General features: G+C 46.9%; 1 protein-coding gene across 1 annotated transcript; it reads right to left on the bottom strand.

The window, feature by feature from the left end:
* Positions 1-22,004: 22,004 nt before the first annotated feature.
* Positions 22,005-25,797, bottom strand: LOC149365142 (adhesion G protein-coupled receptor E3-like). Its single transcript, XM_089575234.1, has one exon. The coding sequence runs from the start codon at positions 24,625-24,627 to the stop codon at positions 23,596-23,598; it is 1,032 nt and encodes a 343-aa protein (XP_089431360.1). The 5' UTR covers positions 24,628-25,797; the 3' UTR covers positions 22,005-23,595.
* Positions 25,798-26,034: the final 237 nt, after the last annotated feature.

The following is a 26,034-nucleotide window of genomic DNA, read 5'->3' as shown; positions in this document are numbered from 1 at the left end:
TTTTTAGCAGGGTGTGTTTAGAGACGATTAGGGCAGGGGGATGAGGAGCCGGTGAACTCTGAAGCAATGGCGGAGTACGAGCCCTCGTATATGAACTGTAAGGTCAGAAATAGCGTTAAAACAAGGATATTCTTGCTACCCGCATGTGTTTTTTTTTATTCAAGAAAATTTAGACAACACAGTGCCTTGGTGCAGAGGGCAAAAGGCGAAAATCAATCCGCCTGACTGGGCCCTAAGCACGACTCGAACACAACAGCAAGGGGCACATACATGCACATACATAAACAATATAATGATCACAGTGCAAATGTTTGTGCAACACAACTTCCTAATAGAAACATTCATTATATTCTTATTAAGCAGAAAGCACGTCTAAAAAAAATCACAGGAAAGGACAGTGCAAGAGCATAGATCAAAAATATGTATGGAAACTAATAGTATACCTAGAAAAACAAAAAAACAAGAAAAAAAAACACAAAACAGAGCAGTGCAAGAGGAGATACAGATCCCACATATATATAGAAACTAACTGTGTACACAAAAATAAAACAAATGTGCGATCAATAGAAAGATGTAAGCAGAAAAAAAAATTATAGTGCATTTTCCTGAAAATAAATTTTCGCCCGCTTACGAAAAGCAAAGAGAGAGGAAGATTTCTCCATGCGTTATACCCTATACACGGCGTACGGGGCTCATATGTCCTCTGAAACCCACAAGCAGGACTAACCAAGAAAATATAGCTACAACACAAAGAAAAATGACATCCCAGAAGCTTTTACAAACTCAGCAGCTTGCTTCGCCTGCAAATACATTAACTACAGATAGGAGACAAGTTCGCGTCCACCAACTTTCTACTGCTCTAGATTGGGTTCACAGAGGCGACTCTATGGGTTAAATCAGTTACTTACGTACATCTGAGCCGTAGTTCCGTGGTGTTCATGTCTTTTCATAAAGGGTCATCGTAAAATCAATACTCAGACTCACATTAGAGTCTGAGTATTGATTTACATTAATATTGATTACATTAGGGCAGTTTTTTCGCTCACTAAGGAGATACCCTCGACTCAGCGAGACAAGCTCAGTCAGGAACAAGCCACCAAGTGACAAGGAGGGGTGGTCGTTTGCTGCCCAGTTTTCGGCGGTCGCAAGCTAGAGAATGGGTCGGTGCCATAGATTCACAAAGAAAACAATCTCTAAGTAAGAAAGAAGCGATGCAGATGAATACTAATCACTTTTTAGAACATATGCAAAGTAATCTATAGTACAATGCAACGCATGAAGTGTAACTCTGGAGAGAGACCACACTACAACGAAAAGTCTTGCAGCAAAGTGCACTAATACATTAGGGAGGCAGACGAAATAGAACACAATTTGTTTGCGGGGCACTGCGACTCTCCGACGGCCGAAGGATCACCATGGGTCGTCCTGAAGACGGTCACACGAAGCCTCGCAGGTCAGTGGCTGGCGACAGCGATTCTCCGAAGCTCCATCTACGGCACAGGCTTACCGGCGGCGCTTAATGTTCTTATATAGGGCGCGCCATGTCCGTAACTTCGCACCAAGGCAGGCGCGCACATCGACTTTAAACTGGTTGGTTGGTTTATGGGGTTTAGCGTCCCAAAGCGACTGAGGCTGAGTTTATTTCTGCATGCCTAGACTTTTCATTACCGAAGCAAGAAAACAAAAAAATCACTACACTGACGATGCGCTGTGCAAGTCGCGAGATGAGAGAGAGAAAGTGCAACGATACATACTGTGTTCTTCTTTTAAAACATTGCTGCCCTTTCACCTCTTCCTGTGTATCTTCCTTAACTGAAGGAGTAGTTGGGTGAGTGTACTCTGAGTGACACTGTTACAGCTCCTTCCTAATAACCACTTACTTTCATTTGTCCTATCAAGGTTGGTTTGGTTTGGTTGGATAAACCAAACCTATCAAGGATAATGATAATTAGATATTAAGGTGGAAACTTCGGCTAGTTGGAAAGCATTTGGAATCATATTTGCTGGCGCTTAGTGAACACACAAGACAAAAAACACAAATACACAGGACAGACGCTAGTTTCAAAGAAAGGGCCCATTGTACTAGAAATGACACTTATTAAGGCGGAAACTTGGTTTAGTTGGAAAGCTTTTGGAACTAGCATCTGTCCTGTGTATTTGTGTTCCTGTCTCGTTTGTTCACTAAGCGCTAGCAAATATGATTCCAAATGATAATTAGATACCCCGACGTAATAAGCTGTGCTTGAATATTCTCTATCATAACAAAAGCAAGCGAACGCCAGTAGGATAAGGTTGTACAGATGTGCGTTCCCGGGAACATTTTATATCATTGGTTTGAAGTGTAGGATGCTTATTGGTTGTTTTTAAGCTTTATTTTTGTTTCTCTCTAATTCACATAAGTCGATGTCGGTTTATGTGAAGCCCGCGATGAAACCAATCTCATTTATAATGCGGCAAAGTTATCTTCGCTTACTTAAAATTTGAAATGGCTTTGAAGTATGAAAAGCGGAATGGAAATCTGAGACGTTGGGCTTAATCTAGTAGTCTTGCTTCGATTTGGAGCATCAAACTTTGAGCAAACGTAAGCGAAAGTACTTTGCGAGTAGCCCTAAAAGCGCTCTCTCTTACGTAAAAAACGGATACTTTCGATATGCAAGAGCCAGATCTCCGAGCCTTAAGCTGATAGCAGATGCGCATCTCGCAAAGAAGAAAAAGAAAGAAGAACCGATCCCCGTCTCTCTATATCTCGCTTCCAGCTGCCGCTAGACGATGCCTCCACCACCGAAGCAGCACCTTCAGCGTAGATACACGCTGGCCCTCTCAAATTATGCCAGAAATGCACGGCCTTAACAGATAGGTCTTCAGCGTGGCACCGCATGCTTCCTGCCCGTTTCAAGCTCATTTTCGGCAGAGTGCCTGGCGACGCTTGGCGATTTATTTTATGCAAATAGCGACTCGACTATCCTTCCACTTTGGATTGAGGGGCGCTCTTAGCTTCAAGTGCACGTGCCTCAGCATGCTGGGTGACTTCATCAAAATGCACGAACCAGGAGCACATGGCGGGGAACACCCGTAGCCTACCGACTGCGCTGGCCGGTAATTTATGGGTGAAAGATACCTGCGATACGGCTGACTGCACAACGAGTAGAGCGTGGAGCATCTGTTCTCGCTCAGCGCGTGAAAGTAAATCTGAACAGTCACCTAGGCTTGTCTGTATGAAATTTAGAAGAGTGCACGCTTTCTGGAGCAGTTGTTGCTGAGGTCTCTCGCTTTTTATATTTTCCCTTTTAGTCGACAGTTCTCATGGTGATAGGATTGCTGTCACGCTTTGGCCCCTGCGAATCTCATTCTAGTGTCGTGGTTTCAAATATTCTGAAGAGCAGACTAACTGCGGTCCTTATTCGACCCACGCTTTGGTGCTTGAGCGCGGCCACAACCGGACTGTTAACTTCGTCCTTGAATCCGCTAGCATGCTAGCAGCGTAGAAAAACTTGAAAACGCAGAACGTATTTTCGAGGCCGCATAACTTACGAATAGAGCGCATTTTAAGGCCTGCAAGAAAGGCGGAAACAGGCTCCATACTGATGTAGCGTATGCAATAGCACACTGTGAAGCATTTGTTATCAGGATTAGTAATTGCTGTGTTAATCAGATGCGCCTGCCTTCGTTAGAGTTTAAAGATCATTTTGAAAGAACACAGCGCAAATAAACATGACAGAAGCACACACACACAAGCGCGAGCGCTTTTATACATATGTCGAAAGCTTGCGCGGAAGCAGGAAAGAAAAGGCAACAAAACCAAATGCTGAAGCATCAAGACTCGTCATTCAGCAATAAAGATACGACATCTTATGGCAGGACAGGGAGACTCATGGTTTGCTGTCGCGTGATGCCGCTTCGCATGCGATAACAGACTTCAAAGATGCTTTGGTGAGTTTGCTTTTGGTGATGTTACCCCCCCCCCCCCTTTTTTTTTTATTGTGCGCAAGCTCTGTGCTCATGCATTTAAACTCTCGCTCAATAACTGCATCCAGTTGCCAGTCAGTGCTCGTGTCGGCCTGTTCTTCATCTGTCCCATTCATTAGCGCTGTGTTCTTTCATAATGCTTTCACCAACTCGCCCCGCAACGTACTTTTTAGAAGGCAGAGCACCAGTAGTACAGGGCTCCTGAAGGTAGCAAGTCCATCCCTGTTGACTGCTTTTACATCTACTGCACCACGGATGATATGTACCTGTCTTGCTCTTCGTCCTTAAATGCTAACTCAGAGAATATCTTCAACATTTTTGAGTGGACGATCGCATTGCATATTCCGCAATGTCTCAAGAGAAATCTTGTTTCGCACAGAATGGGCTGTATTCCTATTTCTCCCGGTTTCTCTGTACAGGTGGTCAGTAAGTAGAGCGGAGCAGGCGAACGGCGGCAAAGCTGCTTTCCAGCGCGCTCTTTCAGCGGAAGCGTATCCAGACAGCGAATGTTGTAGTGTTTATGCTCGGCTTACTGTTGGCGCTGGTGCAATCGCGCTGCTTCCACCAGTGTCCGTCAGGGATGCTACTGATGGTTCATGCTAATACTTATCACTGGCGGACAGTGGTTCGGTGGCTGAAGAATAAACAAGGTAGTTCAACTGGCAAAGAAAGGTCCATAGGGCATCTCCGTGATTACAGAGCGAAGCGGAGAGCAGGTGAAATAACAAAAAATACCGTGATATTATTATGACGTTTCTGGCGCACAGTTCGAACTTTTTTTTTCCGCTGCACATAAACAGCAAAAGACAATGCGAACGACCACGAAGACAAAACGGGGCTCGTAGAAGAAGGGAAATAATTGACACCATAACTTTTAAGCCGATTTAACCTGGCTAGAATTTCGTCTGCAATATAAAGTCAAATCATTAGCTATGGTGCTGAACTGCAAACGAAACGTGGTCAGAATATAAAAGGGTCACATTTACATACAAGCAATGTACTATCAACGTTAAAAGAAGCGTGAAGAAGAGAACGAAAGCGCGAAAACACAGAAGTATTAGCTCCTGGATAAGCTCCAACAGGGTTCGTTACCACCAAAAAGCAGCTGCTATCTTGCTTTAGAGGTGGAAATCAAGCACGCTACTTTTCAGTTTCCTGGAACTAAGGACTTGTCATAATTTGTGCGATTCAATTTTCTGCTCTCGCTTCATTTTCCGCTGACAGAAATCACTGCAAGCGAAAACGCGAAATGCTTACAGTGCAAGAGCGAAAGCCTGAACGTCTAGAAATTATTCAGGGCTATCACGTCCTTATGCATATGCGTGTTTTATTGCACGACTGAGCGCAGCGTTGGTGACAGCGAGCGCTGAAGCAAGATGGACAGACCGTTTGATAAACTCCATCGCGTAATTCGGAGGTCGTGGGTTCGTATCCCACCGGCGGCATGTGGTTGTTTTTTCTTCTGCTTTTCTAATCAATTAGCTTTAAGCGATAACATATTCAGTAATATTATAAATTGATCAACACCACAAAATAAATGAATAAACTAAAAAAAATCCTCTGTGTCCCTTGGTTTCTGTGGCTTTTGGCTTCCCTCCATCGGGAGAAGGCCCGCATAAAACGACCACATGGTAATTTTAAAATTTAGAGTGGTTTCTGCGTTCAATACATCCATTTAAAACTACCGTTTGCATGCCATTCCGCCAGTAATAACATCTTGGGTGCATCAGATAACGCTGCTGCGTAGATGCGACTCTCACACCGAAACGCGTAGAAGCGACAAAGGATGCGAGGCTTTACGGAATGAAACACGCGTCCTGAGGTCAGTAGGGCTTTAACTTCAGGGATAAATGCCAGAGCGACACAACGAGACACTGGTCGTGCAGGTGTGTGTCCGCACAATACGCCGCCATTTTCCGCGACGGCCCCGCATGCTAATAACGCTGACGCAGCACCGTCGAGCGGTCTGAGAAAGCACAGTTCTCAGCGTGCTGTCACCGCCTTCGCCATGATGTCCCCACGAGATCAACCTTGACCAGCCCCACTCAGTGCAAAATTTTCTGACCCACTCAACCCACGTTGTTTACAGACTACGACGTCCCTCATAGCCTAAGTCGCTTTGGGACGTTAACCCTTCATTAACCGTAAGGATGTAAAAAATCAACACGAAGAAAAAGTGCAGCGCTGAACTGCCGCCGCTGCATACCTGCTCTTGAAAAGATTTCCACATAGACATGGTTTCATAGAAGCTGTTGTGACCCTTCTTTCATCGCGTTTGACATGGCACCTAAATGCATCAATTACAAAATTAGCCGACGTCTCACAGCGCACGCGAATTCGCAGCCAAGGAAGAAACACCCTTGTGTTCAGCGCCCGGGAGGCATCCGCACCAGCGGTGTACTACACAGCAACCTCGAGAGCTCCTTCGCAGACAAAGCAAGCCTGGGCGGTGCGGGAGACCAGTTACCTCTCCCCTACTCGGGAACCCACCGACGCCTGATCGAGCTACAGCTGTAGTTGCGTCGTCATATAAATATGGCCATGCTACGACATCCACCTTGCTAGAGTTCTTGGAGGCTCGAGATGCTCCAAGCATCGGCTTGCATCGGCAAGCAAGGGCACTTTGCAAATAAATAAGAAGAAAAGAGAATGTCCACTAGCAACAATCCTTGGGACCGGTCAGGTTGAGCGATACTACCAATAGGCAGCGCCCATGAACAGTCCTGCTCACTGGCAGAAAGAGGCGGGAACTGAAAGAAAAAGCAGTAGTCGTATTTCCATCGCCGCACTCTTTTGCACTGCACCGCCTCTTACAGTGCTCCTAGATGTATATAGCGTGAATGTACTTCTCTGGGATTTTTCTGAACCTCCCTATCTCGTCTTCCTTACTCCTGCGCTGCACACCCGGCCCACAACAACTGTTGGCAGCGGTGGAACAGAAGCTGGAACGTCGCAGAGTGCACCCGCTGAAGTGCCGAGAGCTACCACGCCAGAGCAGCCCACGATGGCAGCTATACGTGAGCGTCCGAGCGTTCTATTCTGGTATGTGCCAGTCTTTTGAAGTTAGCGTTAAAGCTGGCGTACTTCTTTTATCAGTGTTGCGAGTACCGACTGTTGTACATTTTTAAGACAACGACAGGGGATCGGTGAACGGTCTGAGTGCATCGTGGACCTCAACTTTTTGCGGAAACAAGACCTCATTTTGATTAATGAAGAACAGGAAGGGGAGGTAGGCACTTCAGTTCCCATACCGCACATAATACAGGCGATAAAATGCAGCAGAGTGCTGTGAGGTCATTGAGAAAAGAAAAGCAGATGAGGGAAGACAGCGCGAGCAGGATTAGAAGCAAAGAAAGCGCGATTTTAACTCAGTGAGAAGGAACTGGAGTTCAGACGCCGATAGCAAGCGTTTCAAATCCAAAGGCTTGAGGAAGAGCTGAAGAAATTTGAGATGCTCGAGACTAGGGCTCAGCAGTCGACATTATTTCGGAGCGGAAATTTCAACAGGATGAAAGCGAGCAAATCCCGCGAAGAGAGAAGAAGATAATCCGATGCTTTGGCTTCAAGAAGCCAGCCCACCTCACGTTTAACTGTTGAAACAACATTATTTAGAAATCAGCATGGTTAGCAAAAGAGCAGGAATCCGGCAGCAAGAAGGAGCGGTCGAGAGAACCAGAGCCTACCGTTCTCTTCGTTGCTGGGTGTCAGGCCATTCTGCATGCGCACCTCGAAATCTTCGAAGTGCATCAACCAAGATCGAGCGAAAAGACGGAGGGGATACCATCCAGACTCAGATACAAGGTGGACTCACTGATGAAGTCCAGCGAGAAGCGCCGTGAGGTGAGCTCCTAAGGGAGCAACCCATCGAGGGAGATGGCGCTCACCTAGCATTTGTTTACCGCAAAGAGGGGGAAGGTCACTCGATAGGCCTTTGCACTTACGCTGTTATGAAAGGTACTGGATTAGATGAGTTGCCAGATTCAGGACATTTGGTAAGGCAAGTTCCTCACACAGTTGGCTAAAACTGTAGCATGGAACGGCACTTGGTTGTTCTTACTAACCAGACTGAGCCAGGCGCATTATATCAACTTCATATTCAAGTACCCTAGGCAAGCAGCACATGCAAGTGGAGATTTACCGAAATCCTACAGCAACGGAGGACAAAGGTCGTGGAATGAATAGAATGCATCGCGGTGCAGAGTGCAACTCAGTCCTAACCAGTGCGAGGGGTTTAAAATTGCACCTCTAAACCAGTTGTTTGTTGTAAAGAAGCGCACTCGGAACGGGAAAGTTGGAAAGATGTAAAGTGTTTTAAGACAAAGAAGTGTAACTCCCGAAGCAGAGTAGGGATGCCGCCTCCCGAGTAAGAAATGCCAGTCTTCGGGAAGAAGCTGGCATCAAGAAAGAACAATTCTGATCAGCGGCGTCCCACTCAAGCATGTCGGAGGGGACCCTTCAGCGTAGTATCGTGATAGAATACCTAAACAGTCCTCCGATATAGCCACATGGAAAACAATGAGGCCAGAAACGTTGCCAAAACGTCTCCTCAAAGGCTTTGGCAGTTTCGCATCACTGCATCAGCGCTAAAGAACTCACCTGAAAAGCAAGCTGTTCTATCGTTAAAACACGCCACAGGACGCTAGCGCGGACAAACACTGAGCTTTTTCTGCACTCTCTACCATCATCTCATCTTTTGCAGCTTTTTGCGAGCTTCCGACATGTAGGAGGAATGCTGCTCAGATGCAGGGAAGCAAGTGACAAGCTTACTTCTTCTGCTGGTGTGGATGGAATTAATGCCAAAATATTAGTTAATACCAAGCACATCTCAAGTATAATTCTAGCTCATATCTTCCAACAGACCCTTTCTTCAAGCACTGTTCCACAGGATTGGAAGGTAGGCAAGGTCATTCCAGTCCCGAAAAAAGGCCCTTCACAGTCACCCAGTAATTATCGTCCTATATCTCTCACTTGCGTTTGTTCTAAACTAATGGAACATGTAATTCACTCGCATGTCGTAAACTTTTTATTATCTAATAATTTCTTTCATCCCAACCAACATGGGTTTCGTAAGGGTCGCTCTTGTGACACTCAGCTAGCATTATTCATTGATGATCTTAGTTCTAGCCTCGATAATAACATTCCCGTTGATGCCATATTTTTAGACTTTGAAAAGGCTTTTGACAAGGTTCCTCACAAACGGCTATTTTTAAAACTTTCGTGTCTTAACCTTGATATGCGCATATATGAATGGATATGTGATTTCTTAACTAACCGCCAGCAGTTTGTGTATGCTAACAATACCGCCTCTTCCAGGTCTCCCGTACTTTCAGGTGTGCCTCAGGGTACTGTCCTTGGTCCTCTACTCTTTCTAATATATATAAATGACATTGCTTCAAACATCTCATCTTCCATTCGCCTATTTGCCGACGATTGCATTATTTACCGTCCTATTAACCATCAAGCCGATGCTCATGCCCTCCAAACTGACCTTTCACACATAGAAACTTGGTGCAAAACATGGTTAATGTCCTTGAATGTGAAAAAAACTTCGTTAATTTCTTTTCATCGGCGACGCACTTACCCAACTCCTTGCTACGTACTTTGCGGTTCCGTTATTTCTCCGACATCAACATGTAAGTACCTGGGAATTAACATATCGCATGATCTTTCTTGGTCCACCCATATCACTGCCATTACTAATGAAGCTAATCGTGTCCTGTCTTACTTGCGACGTAATTTGTCAGTAGCTTCTTCGTCTATTAAAACTCTCGCCTACATAACGTTGGTTCGTCCCAAGCTGGAATATGCATGCGCAGTTTGGGACCCTCACATTTCTTATCTAACTAAAGCACTTGAATCAGTGCAAAACCGTGCTGCTAGATTCATCCATTCAGACTACTCTTATCATTCTAGTGTGACTGCCATGAAATCAAGAGCTAACCTGCCTGACCTCGAGCTGCGACGCAAAATCTGCCGACTAATCCTTTTCCACAAGTTTTATCATTCATCCCTTGCAGATCTAAAACCAGCTCATCACGTGTCTCCTCGCACCAGTCACAGCAAAGCCGTTTATCCCCCCCGCGCACGCACCACTGCGCACCTTCATTCCTTCTTTTCCCAGACTGCAGTAGACTGGAATGGCCTGCCTGCCGATGCCGCACTCCACACCAGCCCCGTTCATTTTAAACAAGCCATTGAAAATGTTCTGTTTTAAACCCCATGTCATTCATTTCAGATTCATTTCTTTTTGTGTACTGCTTCCCCTCATGTAATACCCCTATTCAGGGGCATTTGAGGTGTACAATAAATAAATAAATAAATAAATAAATAAATAAATAAATAAATAAATAAATAAATAAATAAATAAATAAATAAATAAATAAATAAATAAATAAATAAATTCACAGCGTCTCTCATTCTGACGCTTGTGCATCCCGAAACATTGTCCCACTGTGAACTCTTAGGACTCGATTGAAAAGCAACGAAACTGGACAAATGCTCGCAGCATAGCGCTTGCAAGTAATTCGTAGACCCATCTGTTTTTTCCTGTATCCTGCGTTTCCATTTTTCCGAACACCGGTACAAGAGCGCGAAGCTCCGTTTAGCTGGTGAGCCAATTTGATGCGTTCGGAATTGTTTTTCGTTTCCCATGATGTAAAAGTACTGACATTTAGTGTTATAGGGATTTCCAAGCGGTTCTGATGGGTCGGAACATGCCGAGTTTTTCGAGTAAAAGTCATTGAGGAAACACTGACATAGGTGGGCTGAATTCGCCCAACCCAAAGCGTTCCTTGAAAAAAGGCAAAAGGAAGATTGTTTCCAAGAAATCTAAATTCTAAATTGTTTCCGCAGTGAAAGGTATTTGGTGCAATAGGGCGCTCGATCTCTAACCTGCCACCTCTCGCCCGTTTTGTAAGTACGGCCCTGGCAGACCTCTGGGAAGAGGAGGACATCTGCTGGTTGTCGTGTTGATCCCGGATGCACCCTCCTGCCCTGAAACCACGAATTCGCAAGGCATGTGAGACGGATACCAAGTTCCAGGCCTATAGACCTTCAGTGCTGCGAGAAACGGCTGTACGTTCTTTCTCTTCGTGCGCGACTTTCCGGCCGGGGAGGAGGTGTTTTGACCGAGCTTTCATCACGTTTCCCTTGGCGCCCGAAGGCACCCAATAAGCCGACGTCTCGAAAGGCATGGCGAACCGCCAGCTGCGAACAGGCCCCCTTGTTTTCAGCGCTCAGGAGGTCTATCTGCGGTGCACGACGCGACTTGCATGAAAGCGTCTTCCCAGACAATGCAAGTCTATGAGCAGTGCACTCCGCCCCGCACAATGGCCCAAGGGGTTTATACCAGGTACCCCCTCCCCTGCTCCTTTTTCTGAAGCCCACCGATGCCTGATCTGACTACAGCTGTGGTTTCTCCGGTTGCGCCGCTACAACACCCTCCGTGCTAACGTTCTTCGAGGCTTGAGCCGCCTCTAAGTACCGGCCTGTGTTGGCACGGCATCAAATCCAGATGCTCGTTCAGGACACTTTGCACGGCTACTACGCGTCTGCTGGTCGATGTGCAGATCAGATAATAAATACGAAAGAAAATAAAGTGCCCCACAACAAATCTTGGGGCTAATTGGATTCAGCGACACCACCCAAAGGCAGCGTTCACGAAGAGCCCTGCTCATTGTCGATAACAGGCGGGAAATGGAAGAGAAAACTGTATTTATGAGTGCACGCCTGCTTTGTCCATCGTATTCCCCAAATTGTCGGGTTTTGCTCAGTATCGTCTCTTTCGCTGCTCTAAATGGAGATTAACGTAAATATATTTGTCTCTTTGATCTTAATGAACCTCACTGCTATCGTCCTTACACTTGCGCAGAAACCGCTGTGAACCCGACCCACGACAAGGTGCTGGCCTGGCAGGAACAACACTTTTCGCACGATGCGTTCCAGTGACAAATCCCTGAACGAAGCATTGCAAACGAGCACTGAAGGAAGAAGCGCGGTTTCGCCAGTGCCGTCGATAAAATGAGCATCAATACTGCAGGATAGGCAGTGCGGAGCGCAGCTGTCTGTATGCGTTTCCGCTCCTGGGGTGCGATGGAAAGTAGTTTGGCCACCGCTCGCGTGCTCCATTTTACTTTTGGGGCACCTGTACGTGATGGAAATTCTAGGCTAACGCAAAAAGACCCAGTGAGGGAACGCAGCGTTGACAGCAATCGAACAAACTCCTGCAATGCCCACCGCTTTCGGCTAAGGCAAGATAGCTTTTTTTTTTTTAAAGCACGGTAGTTGTCATAGCGCAGTGACCTCTTGTGTAGACGAAATGTTTACAGATATCTACAAAAGATTCAGTGAGTAATTGTTGATCTACGTGACAACAAAATATGTCGAGAGAACAGGGATTTAAATGGGAGCGAAGGCGAAATGAAATACCAGTCCGGGTTGAAATTTTTTTCCTAAAAAATTTTCAAAAAATGTTTGTTGTGGCTGAAGCTAGGTTTTCCCGAAATATAAACTGAGCGTACAAGCCTCTCACACGAGTTTTTCGTAGTCTCTGCTATCCTGTACGACAAAATTATGTGAAATGGTTCATGACGTACATGTATCACAGACGGCTAAAAACATCCTAAAGAATGAGAAGTCAAATTAGCTTCTTCAAAGTCATTGAATAAACTTTCCAGAATACTGTCGCACCCTTACAACGGAGCGAGCAATTCTCAAGTGCTTCTTAAACACCGCAGAGCCAGTAATTTGGCGACGACCTACAGGCTATGGGCGATCAGCCAGCAAATTAATGTGGGCACATTGTATCTTATCGGAGCAAAATATGGTGCTGAGTGCACATTCGCCGGTCTCTTGCATCTAGGCAGACAAGTGCAAAAAAGATGATTGTGACATATGTCGGGCGATAAAAGAGAGACCCAAAGATAGCACCACCCTACACCGGGCTCCTTTTTCTAACTTAACGCGCGCAAGCAACAAGTTGCAGGCCTATTTGAAAAGGAGGCAGCTTAATATATTTTGTATAATTTTAGACTAGAGTCACCACGTGTTCTATGGGCCACAGGGAATCGGAGTTCCAGTGGCACGCACTAAATATTGTCACAACCAGAGGAGCCGTGAAGGTAGACGTCGGGAAGAACCCAAGACCGGGAGCCTTCTTTTAATTATGGAGCCAGCTTCTACGACACAGAACAGAACAGCGCGCCACGAGAGCCCACCGCCGCTTCGTCGTCGTCTTCGACTCAGCGCGGAGGCCGCGCGGCGCGTTGGGCGCGTGGCAATATTATATACTTTAAAGACCTGCGTAGACAGACGCCGAGATGGACACCGAGTAACAAAATGACTGAGAGACCACCGGGTGGAGACAGAAAGACCAAACCCGCAGACAAGCTTCAAGCCAAAGATAGGTGCGATATGCAAGCAGTGCATTGCGACGCAGCCGATGATGTGTTCGCAAAAAGTTCGTCCTTGGTTCGTCCGCGCGTGCGGTTTGTGCGAGCGAGTAACTGTGGTTTTCAGGAAGATCGGCGTGAAGTGCCTGATTGCGCTAGGGGCGCTTCTATACCGAACCAGACATTTTCCATTCCTTTGCACTGTTCGCAAAGAGCTCTATCCCACCTCACGGAGGTCCAGCGAACACGGACACAAAATGAAACCTAAAGTTCTCCGCGAAAAGCTCTTTGTTCCCACAACAAAATCACGCAAAGCTTGGCTCAACCTTAGTTGACGTACAGTTTTCAAAAAGGATCGCGAACATCTCGAAAGAAGAAAAACCTCTATAGCGCCAGCTTCTCTACGCCACGGCACTTCGACGTTTGGAACTAAATGAAGGTGCGTCTAGTGAATGCACTGTTCTTAAAAACGTATCTTCGAAATGCATAAAACAGCGCAACGGAAGACGAGACAAGGGAGAGACAAACACCAGCGTTGTTGTTTGTCCTTCTCTTGTCTCGTCTTCCGTTGCACAGTTTTATCCAATTCTTCAAACATGTACCAATCAGCCCGTAATTGGTCTCTTCTGATCTGCTAAATATGTACTAAGGCCTGCGTGAGTAATTGTGAGCATGTTAATTACAGATGTCGCAATAGAGCGAGTACCAAATTTCCTCCGTGCTTGGCGTTCAGTCGTGGCGCCATCACGCGGTAACTGAAAGCCCCGTCTCGCAATGTACGGCGCTGGCCCAGCAGATGCCGTAGGTGACGGACCACGCACAGCTTTCGCATTTCCGTACGTAAGGAGGCTTAAGTGCAACTCATAATTTTTTTTCCGCCAAATCCGTCCAAAAGACTTCGAAACATTCCAACAGAGAGTGTGACCAGTAGCGTACCTACACAGGCTATTACTTATAATATAGGTTTATTGCGAGTTTTTTTTATCAGTAGGACAGCCAGGCCAAGGGTAGCAAGCTCCGACTAATTTCCATTTCAACTACTTCTGTGCACCTGGTGGCAGAAGGATAACTGATATTTAAAAATGAATCATGCGTGCACATGCCGCTCTTATGTGCGTAGCCTGACTGCGGTGACGGCTGAACTGGTTGAGGCAGCGCGAAACGAAGCTGCTTCGTTTTTGCCGGCAGTGGTTCGGATCCCGCTCAGAGATGAAGTGTTTTTCTTTCTGGATAACGTTGCCATCACAACTATAAGACCTTCCAAGTGGATTTGTTCCGGCCGCTATCATGCGTCACATTGTTGAAAGCACCACGCAAGTCCAGTGCGAGGACGATCTTGTCGTCGCTAGGGATCCCACCTGTCCCAAGTGGACTGTTAGTGCAACACATTCCAATATATTACGCAATTCCTGACAGATTGCCAATCATATACCCGGCTCCAAGACACTGAACATGGCCCGCATCAACTTGACACGCGATGGACTTTCACAGGGAGCAGTTCTACCGCCTCTTCTCTTCAATCTGGCCATAATGGAGCTCCCTCCCCCGCTGGTTGAGGTCACCGGTATGCAGCATGCCCTGTACGCAGACGACATCACCATCTGGGCAACACACGGATCGGTTGGAGAAATCGAGGCCAACTTGCAGCAAGCGGCGGCTATTGTTGACGATTATGCACGCCGCTGCGGTACTGAGTGCTCCCCGAGCGAATCGGGATTCGTGGACATACGTCCCAATCTAAAGTGCACAACCAAAGTTGCCCTCTCTCTGCTTAATGACCCGATATCTGAACACGAGGAAATCAGAGTATTGGGACTCTACATACACAGGAACCGTAAGATAGGCACCACGCTGAAAACTCTCCGCAATGTGGGGGACCAGGTAGGCCGCATGGTCTGCCGCATGGGTATCAAACAAACAAGGGGAAGGGGTTGGGGGGGGGGGGGGGGGGGGGGATTGCGATGCCAATACGCCCTGCGGCTGGCCAATACATTCCTGACCAGTCGAATCCTGTATTCGGCACCGTGCCTCCACCTGCGCAAAATGCGATGAGAACACTCTCGAAACGATTCTCCGTAAAATCTTTAAGAGAGCTTTCAAACATCTGGGGTTCTTTAACGTGCACTGACATCGCACAGTACGCGGGCCTCTAGAATTAAATTCCGACCGCTACGGCCGAGATCGAGCCCGCATATGTTGGTTCAGCAGACCAGCACCACAACCTCTGGACCATCGCGGCGGCTAGTACATGCAATTGAGGGCGTCGCCAGAACATGGGGCATCTCGAGTTTCTCCAAGATCGGGGCATTCTGCATAGCACTCCTATTACGCCCTGTTGGTTTAAGATGAGAACTAATAAGCAGCGATATCACTATTGTCCACAGAACGAATGTATTGCGTGGGAGAGGAGATCAAGGAAAACAAAAGCTTTTACCAAACCCGATTTGGGTGGAAGCCGAAGTTTTCTTTTTTCCACAAGCCAATAATATGAAACATGCACAAGACGAAATTAGGCAGATTCTATGACCACTTCTCGCTTGACGTCTATTTAGCGAAGTTTATTGCTGGAAGAGTGGTTCTGCGTGCTTGAAAAAATGCATCGCCACAAAAAGGAGTGTACGAAAGTACAAGCTACAACGTCCGCATGACCAATTTATGTGTAACAAAAGATGCGTATTTAATAGCAATATCGATATGCCGGTAGAGATCAATTGTATAGTTGTTTCTCGGCCTGCTCTAAAACTCGAAACAAGTGCGATGGAAGCGGCATGTAGTGTTTGTTTATGAGTGGGCCCTTGTAAAGCACTCTTTACAGCTTCAAGCTGAAAACTTGTTTGGCTTACCGATGCTTCATGTTTTCTTTTATTTTTTTTCGCCAAGCAGAGAAAAGGCCGCGTGATACACGCGGGAGCTTAATAACCATTTTCGCTCTTTTTATATTGTCTTTCTAGATAGCATGGCTTTTCACAAAAATAGGAAATACCGCATGTCATTAGCAAACGTGTCATTAGAAAACATGACAAGGTTTACACTCTCAAATAGTTAAATAAACGAATAATCCTTCTTTTCTGGAGACTTAGCGGTAGGGTTAACTTTACGCTTTGAAGGCTCCTACACGTTATGACATACGAGGCTAAAGCCTACACGAATCAAGGTGCCCGGTTTAAGTACAGGGCCCATAAGCACCACACTTTGCATCGACTAGGGCAGGAATTCTAGGATGGTGCACTGCTGATCCTGCTTTTGCAATCGCCACCATTTCTTCATTTTCTTGACTAAAAAGCTAAACCGTCCTTGAGCATATGTGTATATTAAATCGCTGAGCTGCTTTTCGGCCGTCAAAGTCAAGGGGGACCAAATTCAGAAGCCAGTGGTTAACTTAAAGGAGCTCTGAAGGGGCTCCCACTAAAGTTGCGGTATGCCTAGGATGTTCAAGGACGCCGCTTCACAAATGTCCTCCAAAAGAATTTCCTTATAGACTTTTGTGGAAGCTGAGTTATTTGCCATCAAAGTTTGAATTTACGCCTCTTCGTGCCTTTCTCTCTTCTCTCTCCTGCTTTTTTGCACGCTGACGTCGGCGCCTCAGCGGGCCCCACCCACTTGGTCCCTCCGCCGGCTGCCGACGCGCGCGGGAGGAAGGGGGGAGGGGGCGGAGCTTGCGGCCGCGGCCATTTGGAGCTGCGTGACGTCAAAAAGAGGTGTCATGATGAACCAATGGCAGCCCTTCGCTGGTGACGTAAAGAGCGCGGCATGACGCGTTGCACGCGGATTCGGGCGAAAGCTCGGCACTGAAAGTCGCTGTGAGGCGCGGAAGCGCGAATTTTTAAAATTATATTGTAAATGATCGGTTAGCTTTTGAGGGCCAGTACGCGGCATGAACATTCAATGCCCTGTACTCTACATAAGTCAAGCATATTATAGGTAACCTCGAACATCCCTTTGGGGGAGCCTTTAAGCATGCTTTGGCGCTTCTTCTTAAATGGCATTATGATTTCTTATCCTTACTAAAAACTGAAAAATCTGACTGTCATTTTTTTTTTGTAATATTGTGCGTATGAGTATTATGTATGTTTCCTGCCTGTACAATTCCTCGAAGGCAGTCATACTATTTTAAAAAAAATAAATAAGACTTGTGCTGAGCACCTGCGCCTTAACCGCTTTTTCGCTCGACCTTTGTCGGGGAGTGGGAGCCCTCCATTACATTTCTACTTATGTATTGTCGAACTTTATTTTTTTCCTTTTACTACTAGCGTTAGTGTGATGCTTGATAGAATATCCGTCTTGCCGCTTGCGGTGGGAGCTGAACGCAAAAGACGCCCTTGTGTTGTGCAATGTCAGTGCACGTTAAAGATCCCCAGGGGATAGAAATTATTCCGAAGACCTCCACTACGGCACCTCTTACTTCTTTCACTCCCACCTTCCTCCCTTCCTATACGACGCGGTTCAGGTGTCCACCGAGATATGTGTGACAGGTACTACGCCATTTCCTTCCCTCAAAAGCCAATTTAGCAGTTCGCGCTTGCGCTGAATTATACGGTGAACTAAAACTGATTAAAATTTTTGCACACCACGAATATGGTATCACTTAGGCTCTTACGGAATGTGTCTGCGTCATCTTCCTAAATTGCGATGTTTATGAAACGATTTGGCATTCGGTCGTAGAAAGAAGACAAACAGAAATACATTGATATAATTTGGCAATAAACACGAACTCTCAAGTCAGCAATCAAGTGTACTGGTTTGTTAGTTACGCAGCAGTTAAGTAATCAGATCGCGTCTGCCCAGCTTTAAGGCGAAGAATTTACTAACAGCCTGCACTCGAATTTCGCTCTCACAGTGATAATACGTCTTCAAATATTGTCATGGGCCAGAACACGACAAGGCGGGCGGCGCCACCGGACGGAGCGCTTGCGCTAGGCCGATGCCATCAAATCATATTTCTGGTTTGGTTTATTGGTTTATTGGGGTTTAACGTCCCAAAGCGACTATGAGGGACGCCGTAGTGAAGGGCTCCGGAGATTTCGACCCCCTGGGGTTCTTTAACGTGCACTGACATCGCGCAGTACATGGGCCTCTAGAATATTTCATCGTGTCGCCATGCCGTTTTGTATCCCTCGTGTCACCATTCCGGCGTTACAATATTTCTGCGTTCGAAGACCGTTAGTGCTTACTCCGGGCATTTTATGCCACCGAAAATTTACCCTTTTTTCTGCGTTCCTCGAGCAGCATTCAGAAACGTTTTCCGCTGCGGCACCTCACGTGCACTTTCTCCGCGTAGCGACCAGCCATAGGCAGCGCATAATGGTTTTGGAGCTTCAATAATTGACTGGTCGCGATCATATAGCTGTATCAGTTGGTGAACCCACTGTCCTACTTGAATTCACTCTTTTTTTTCATTAATTTGAAGCTCCAGTATTTGTCCTTGCGATGTCAACGGTTATTCTAACATCAGCTCACTAAATGACGGAAAAGCGCTATCTCTGGAAAATTTGGACCCGCACATCTAGAAATTTGGGAATTTCAAGTGGACACTCGCTTGGAGCGCTGCGTTCTTACATTTTTAGGGTATAGTATATGCGGGCGGCATTCAGTAGCCATCGAGGTGCGTGGCTCAATGTGGCGATATTTGATTTATGGGGGCCAGTTTTCGTCCACTCCTGGGTCATAGTCGCCGTTAGATGCCGGACATCAATTGAGATGAGGATTCAGCGACAAGCCTAGCGTTTCGACGATGAATCCTTCGGGTCTTCCCATGCCCCCATTTCGCCAACAACTGTTCCGTCCCGTATCGAGGTTTTTCGACGCCATAGCTTCTGTCGGCAAATAGGCTGTGAAGCGAAAACATCGGGCGATTGATTACGACCACTCGCATTTCAAAACTATCCGCAGCGTCCCATTGTAATTGAGACCAGTTGGGGATGAACTGCAGGAACATTTCAGCAAAGCCCTTTCAATCCATTCCGCCAGAGGCCAGCCGGCAACATTTTCTATTCGCAAACTGTTCAGTGTAATGACGAAGTGCCCGCGCGGCAGCGGGACTCCTCTCGGCGTGCACGTGCTTCCTGTTGGTGCTGCTGGAACCGCTGACTGTCCGTGAACGCCCTTCTGCGCTATGTGCTCTTTGTGCCGTGCTGTGCTTTGTGCTTTGGGCCTGAAAAACCCATTGCATTAGTAATAATTAAAATCTGTTTACACAGGACGTTCTTGACACGCAGTAAAATTAAAATTTCGCCTTTCACTTTTTTTTTTTCATTTTATATGTGGCAGCGTGGCGGCCATGTCAGGGAATACCTTTCACTGAGAAGCGAGCAGGTATGCGACTCAAAAGAATCTTCGCGCGGGCTACACGGCATGAGTTTTTGTAGAAATATTAGTCATTCGCGGCTGGTTTGGAGCATTCATGAGAGAAAAGGCGTCGTTATTAGCGTCTCTGCTTGAAATTGTTTCTGAGAAGTTTTCAGCATTCAGATCGATTCAACTGTTATTTAGAAGGTAGATAAAAAAAATGTCTCAATGCGATTATTCGCTGAAGGAACTGAATTTTTTTTTTTTTCTCTTTTCGTGTGTGTTAGACAAATCTACCTGCAATCATCTCCGCAGTAACAAGGTTTGCAATCCACAGTTCAGCAGTCGTCATAGTGCATTTAGGTCAGTAGCGACGTGCAGGTCTCTCGTGTTTTTTGCAACATCAATGTGCTCCCACATTCCTCAGCATTAACCGCGTGTAAAAATTATGCAAAACGGTTCCCCCGTCTAACTGCGCTGGACACACGGTATTGGCTACTTGGTACGTTCGATACGTGGGCAGATAAGCTGAGACCTGAAACGATTACACAAGGCTCAGTATCCTCGTTTAACTGCGACAGGCTGCGTGTGCGGCCACCCTTATTACAGAACGCTAACTACGCATCCTGATCCCTATGGCAGGGTTTTTGTTGGAGAAATCAAAGAGTACGCCTTCGACTAATTTTGCTTCCGGTTGTGTTTCGGTCACTGCAACGCTGCACATAAAGATAGAGCTGAGAATGAAAGGGGAATTGAGTGGGCTGGACGTAAAAAAGCAACCAGAATTCAGTCTTTCTCTGCCAGGGAAAAGTAACGCAAACTGATAGGCGAAACAGCTGTTGGTGTTACATTCGCGCAAAGTATCGATATTTAAAGTTGTGTTCTTAACGCCACTCAACTATGCTGTTCATATTTAGGATTATTTCGTCCTTTTGTGCCTTCCTATGCAAAAGCAGAGCCTACGGAATAGAGCTGCGAAGAGAATATCCGGGAACGTGCCAGTAACTTTGATCCGTCGCTATACTTGAGAGTGAATTTACTGGCGGCACCTGAGTTAACGGGCTGTTTTTAAGGCGAAAGCCATTAATGCCACATCGTTGTCGACAGAAGGTTGTCAGCAGAAGGTTGTCAGCAGAAGGTTGTCAGCAGAGTTTTCTCGTGTTTTCTTGTCAGACCAGAAAAAAATCTTTCTGCACGATGGGATTCGAACCACCATCATTGCGTACCGCGGCCGAGCGTGCTAATGGCTACGCTCGAATCAGACGGATGCCTCCCAAACGCCCTCCAGTTTCTCCAGCACTTAAGATTCAGAAACAAGTTGGTACTTAATTAACATATTAACCACACATCAGTGACACAAGCAGCAACACCGCGCTTAAGGCATTCGCCTCACCGCACTTTAGGTGAACAAAGTGCCCCCCTGAATGTTTTGACATGTTCACTGTATGAATGCACTGAATAGCGCTGGGGGATAGATAAGTTAGCAAGAATAATGGAACTCCGTTATTAGAATACTGAGCGTTCGCCATTGGGCACGTTTGTTCGGAGACACGCATCCGTGCTTGAGAATCGGTTAAGTAGATTTCAGAGAGAAGAAAGCAGATGGTCACTCACTGGCCATGTTTACGAGACCGGTTCCTAGTGTTTTGCTCAAGTGTAGTGAGAAGCCAGACTCAGCCTAAAATTTGTGGTCACACACTCATTTGATCACTCATTACGAAGTGTGTTACCATTAGCTGCACGAGTGATGGAATGAGGCAAGTTTTCGTGCAATACAGGCGCCATCAGACATGTATACCAATGAATCCATGATATTCTCAACGCTTCTTGTCCACGGCTCTCCTTTGCGAGGCGCTGTCGATGGCCATAAGTTCGAGTTCATCCCATTTGACCCTAAGCATGTGAACGGCGGAGCTTAAAACCATGTTTCCACACTCCAGTGGACGATAATGCTTCATAGGAGCACCTTGTGTACTAATTACGCTTGCCACGAGCAGCGCCTTTTTTTCTTTTACCTTATGACGTCTTGGTCTTGAGCGTCTATGTTATTGTTAATGCACCAGGCCGACCACTTACATTTCCTTCACATGGTACCGGACGACAGCGATCAAGTCTGGCGCTTAAAGTGAGTTCCTTTTAGTAGCTGTCGTCACGAGTAAGAAAGACAACATGTGTGGAAAGGTTCCTCGGAAATGAACTTCCTTGTATACTATTTCGAAGTAGCGTTTTAACCGGGTGCAACAATATTAAGATCGAAACTAAAAAGAAATTGAAAAATTTTCGTCGAGATTGGTTTGAAATGTAAACGGCAATAAAAGGAAAACACAGACAGCTTTTTTCTTTCATTTCTTTCAGGTTTTACTCAATCAGACAACGAGATACAGAAAAACAGCTCACCCAACACAGCTTATTGCAGCAAAATTCTGACACGCATCCGAATAACACTTCAAAAGTGAAATAAAGCAGTCACTTCAATTCTGTATTGATCACGGTGCAGGTTATTGTTAACGCGTTGATATGATGATAGCTGCGAAGCTCTCTTGAACGACGATTGTTTTCTATCTTCTAGAGTGTACTACACACACAAAAAAATACTCGTGCAACGTTTACTGAACAGTGCGTGTTGCTTGCTATTTTTAAATATCCTGAAGGAATTATTGCTTGAAAAAAATGCGTGAGGTGCAAAATCTTCGAATCGAATCTTTCAAAAAGGCAACTGAAAACGCTTCCGAATTAGTTTCTGGGTAGAGAGATAAGCTTACAGGTTCATTATGAAGAAAACTAATTTTTTAAAACCGCGTAGGGACACTTGCAAAGCGTACCTTAACGTTATCAGCAATTAAACAAAGCGACTTTATTACGACTACCTAGCATGTGCGCAAAATGAAGATATCCATGAAATGTGGACCCTTCGTGATATGCATTCCTCCTCACTAGGTGCCTCGTTTAATTTAATCCCATTGCTTTTCTTTAAGGATGGTTACCCAGGCGTGAACTAGTATAGGGGTTCTACAAGGGCTTTGGCGATATCGCGATGTAGGCTGCACACAATGCGAGCGCTCGCGCGCAGACAGTTAAGACTAAGCGCCGCTTTGACAAGGCATGTTTAGTATGTTTCCGACCATAGATGTCCACCTTTGCTAACTTCACAGGTGCTGTAGAAGGTACGGCGGGGCGCCCCGCTTTACGCTACCAAACGAATAGAACCTTCCGGTGCAGCGAGCCCCCGCTCTCACGCACTGTTTTTCTTTTATCTTTTCTCTCACTGCGTTTGTGGTCATTCGAAGCGTTGGTCTGTTGGGAAATTGCTGTACAGGACTGGCTTCTACCAAAAGACACGTCACAAGAGCTATTCGAAAAGCGGAGAGCGCTTTGGCATTCGTAAGTGCCAGTGGCAAATGGCTACGTGGTGACGTACCATGATCGCAGCGACGCCGACGCTCAGGGGAGACAATCTGCGCCTCGCATGGCACCGCTACAGCGCTCGCGGTTAAGGCCACAAACACCGAGAGCACTTTCACCATTTTCGTCACAACTGCGAGTCCAGTCCAATGTCCACAGGCAAGGTTCTCTTCTCCCGACGTCGCTCCACGTCACCGTAAGCAGGAATTATGGCCCGGTTTAGTCACGAAGGATATGGTGAATGCGACGCTTGAAACGTGGGCACAGCCTACAAAGTCCTCTGAAGTCAATCATCGGTACATGTTCCCAAAGGCAGGACAGTCAAACCAACAAAGTTCGCAGATTCAGCAACTAGGGCCAGATCGTAACCTCATTTGGTTCAAAATAGCGCATGATGAGTTTTTTCGTTAAGAAAAGTAGTAACACATAAAGAAGCATTACTGTCAGTGACGGATCCTGTGGGAGCAGTACCACCTAATTGCCTTCAGGGTTCCCTACCACCAAGTGCCAGGGGCGTGCACGCGCAACTCAAGCGAAGAACAGCCAGTGGCGGTTACACTGCGTCCGGCGTCGGCTCCCAGGTCAGCAAGGCGAGGTCGGTAGATCCGGACAGGTCTGATGCACCGTAGCCTTTGCGGTTGTGGTTTCCGGAGCGCAGCGACCTGCTATACAGGCGGAACACGCGTGAGTTACACGAATAGGCGAGGGCGACGAAGAAGCCTTGCACCGAGGCGAGCATACAGAAGGCGAACCAGACGGCCTTGATACGCGCCAGCTGTGCTGCCAGCCCGCAGACCCAGGTCAGGGTCAAGACGAGCAGAAGCTTGGCGTAGAGGAACAGCTGGAGATAGCGTCTCCGCTTCATGCGGTCTCTCGTCTTGCGGTTCATCTGCAAGCTAGCGGTGTATCGGGTCAGGATGGCTGACTTGACGAAGTACCGAACATCCGATACGGCTAACACAAAGGCTGGGAGGCAGAATGTCCAAAGGTAGGAACCACGCCCTAAGATCCAGCATGTAACCCTGTCTTCAGACGTTTCGTCCAGGACTGTGCCGAAGTGAACGACCCCGGAAAGGCCTGTCAAAACCAACGGGAGGCCCCAGGCAAACGCGGCCGCCTTCAAGAACGACTTGCGGTCTTCACATGCGGGAGAAGGTTGAAGATTGATGTTGTCCCTGAAGGTCTTGTACATGTCCCTAGCCATAGCCGCGAGCCAGCAGTGAACTGCTAACCACAGAAAGTGCAGCAGAAAACCCAATGTGACGCAGAGTCTTTTATCGCTAGGGCGCTCTACGCCGATGACGCTCAGAAGGTGTGACAGGAAAAATGCAGCCAGCAGGTTCAACAGGGACGTTCCACTCAGTGTGCGCAAGTCCGAAAAGAGGCTGTAGGTGATGAACGTGAGGACGACTCCCACAATTGACAGGCTTGTGCCAATCACAGAGAGAAGCGATAAGAGGCCTGTAGAACCTGTTCCAATTTCGAATCCGCTGCTGGATACCCATGTGCCGTTTACTTTGTGCAGATGCGGCGCGTACCCACCGTCGCCGAAAGTGTGAAGTCCCACGGCAAAGACATCAGCCATTATGATTTCTTTCAAGTATGATTTCAGTCAAGAGAATATATACAGCATAGCTCGGTGCTCACGAAAGCAAGCCTGCTGTTGCCCGTCTTGAAAACATCTATCTGGCGCTGTCAGCAGCAGAAGCAGCGTCTTAAAAGGAATTAGCTAAAACTTGGGTAAAGCTTCTCTAGAGGTTATGCTTATGGGTGTTCCATTTGCACCCTGTTATTACATGTATCAAAATATCTGCTCTTTGCTTTCACGACAAACTAAAATGGGGCTGTTCACTTCGTTACTAGCAGAGACTTCTGTTTGTTGGTGCACGACTATAGCATTTCAGACGAAGTCAATGGTCTTGGTGTTCAGCACAAAAGGAGCTCCGAAAGAGAAAACGATGAAAGCAGCTTGACCGCGATATTCTGCACTTGGCGTCACAGGTAACGTTCTGTTCGGAGTGATACTCACACGCACTCAATTATTCGCTCAGAACTGTCTTTCATGTGTCTCGTCTTTGAACCAGTGCAGTGAACTCACCGAGCTCGCCGTTGAACAAATCCGGGAGTAAAAAAAAACGCAGTCTTCTTTGCAGGTGATGTGTCTTGAGCGCTCCTCGGATGTGCTCGAATGGAAATCCGCAGGAGCAAAAACGTATTATTCCATATACAGCGTGTCACCCCCCGACCAGCCAGTTGAGGGGTGGCCGCTTTTGGCAAATCCAAGTTCTTCGGTCTATTTGGACAAGCTTCCTTGAATAAATCCAGTAAACTTGTTCAGGGGTTGCTTCAAACAAGGTTGATACAGCAGTACGCAGTGCACTTAGAATTCACCAAAAATATTCCACCGGTGCATCCATGTTCCGAAAAAGCCGAGAAGGAGCCAAGCACTCCAAAATGTCAGACGGCGTTCCAAGAGGCGGGCCAGTTAGTGTTGAGCGCTGCACGAACAGCAGAGTGCAAGAAGCGGCGTTTTCTCACGTGTGGCGAAGCAACTGGGCGATGATGTGTTGAATATACGACAAAATATCCACCTCAGCTGTCCGATGTAGTTTTCCACGTGCAACAGGGCAGCGAACAGATGACTACTACGGCGATACCGGGACAGGGCACAGAACGCGGAAGACGCAGAGCGTAGTGCGAAGCCGAGGCAAGGGCTGCAGCACCACATGCGAGCAGCGCTCACGTCGAGCGCCGGGCGTCGTTTGACGGCACCGTAGCTCCGGGGCGCTGTTCTATAACACCGGGAAGCGGAACGAGAGAAGAGAGGAAAAAAGGGACGGGGTGGGGAGACAGGAGAGGGAAAGGTGAGAGATCCCGTTACAACAACAAACGAGGAGGGAGCGAGCGGCAGATGGAACGGGGAAAGAAAACGAGGAGGGGGAAGGGTAGCTCGCTGAAGCAGTGAGAGCAAGCGCTTGTTCTGGCCATAGAT

Source organism: Amblyomma mixtum, chromosome 2, assembly GCF_055824585.1.
Source record: "Amblyomma mixtum isolate Tamu chromosome 2, ASM5582458v1, whole genome shotgun sequence".
NCBI lineage: Eukaryota > Metazoa > Arthropoda > Arachnida > Ixodida > Ixodidae > Amblyomma > Amblyomma mixtum.
The sequence above is the reverse complement of the archived record's forward strand: the minus strand, read 5'-3'. Positions and strand labels throughout refer to the sequence as shown.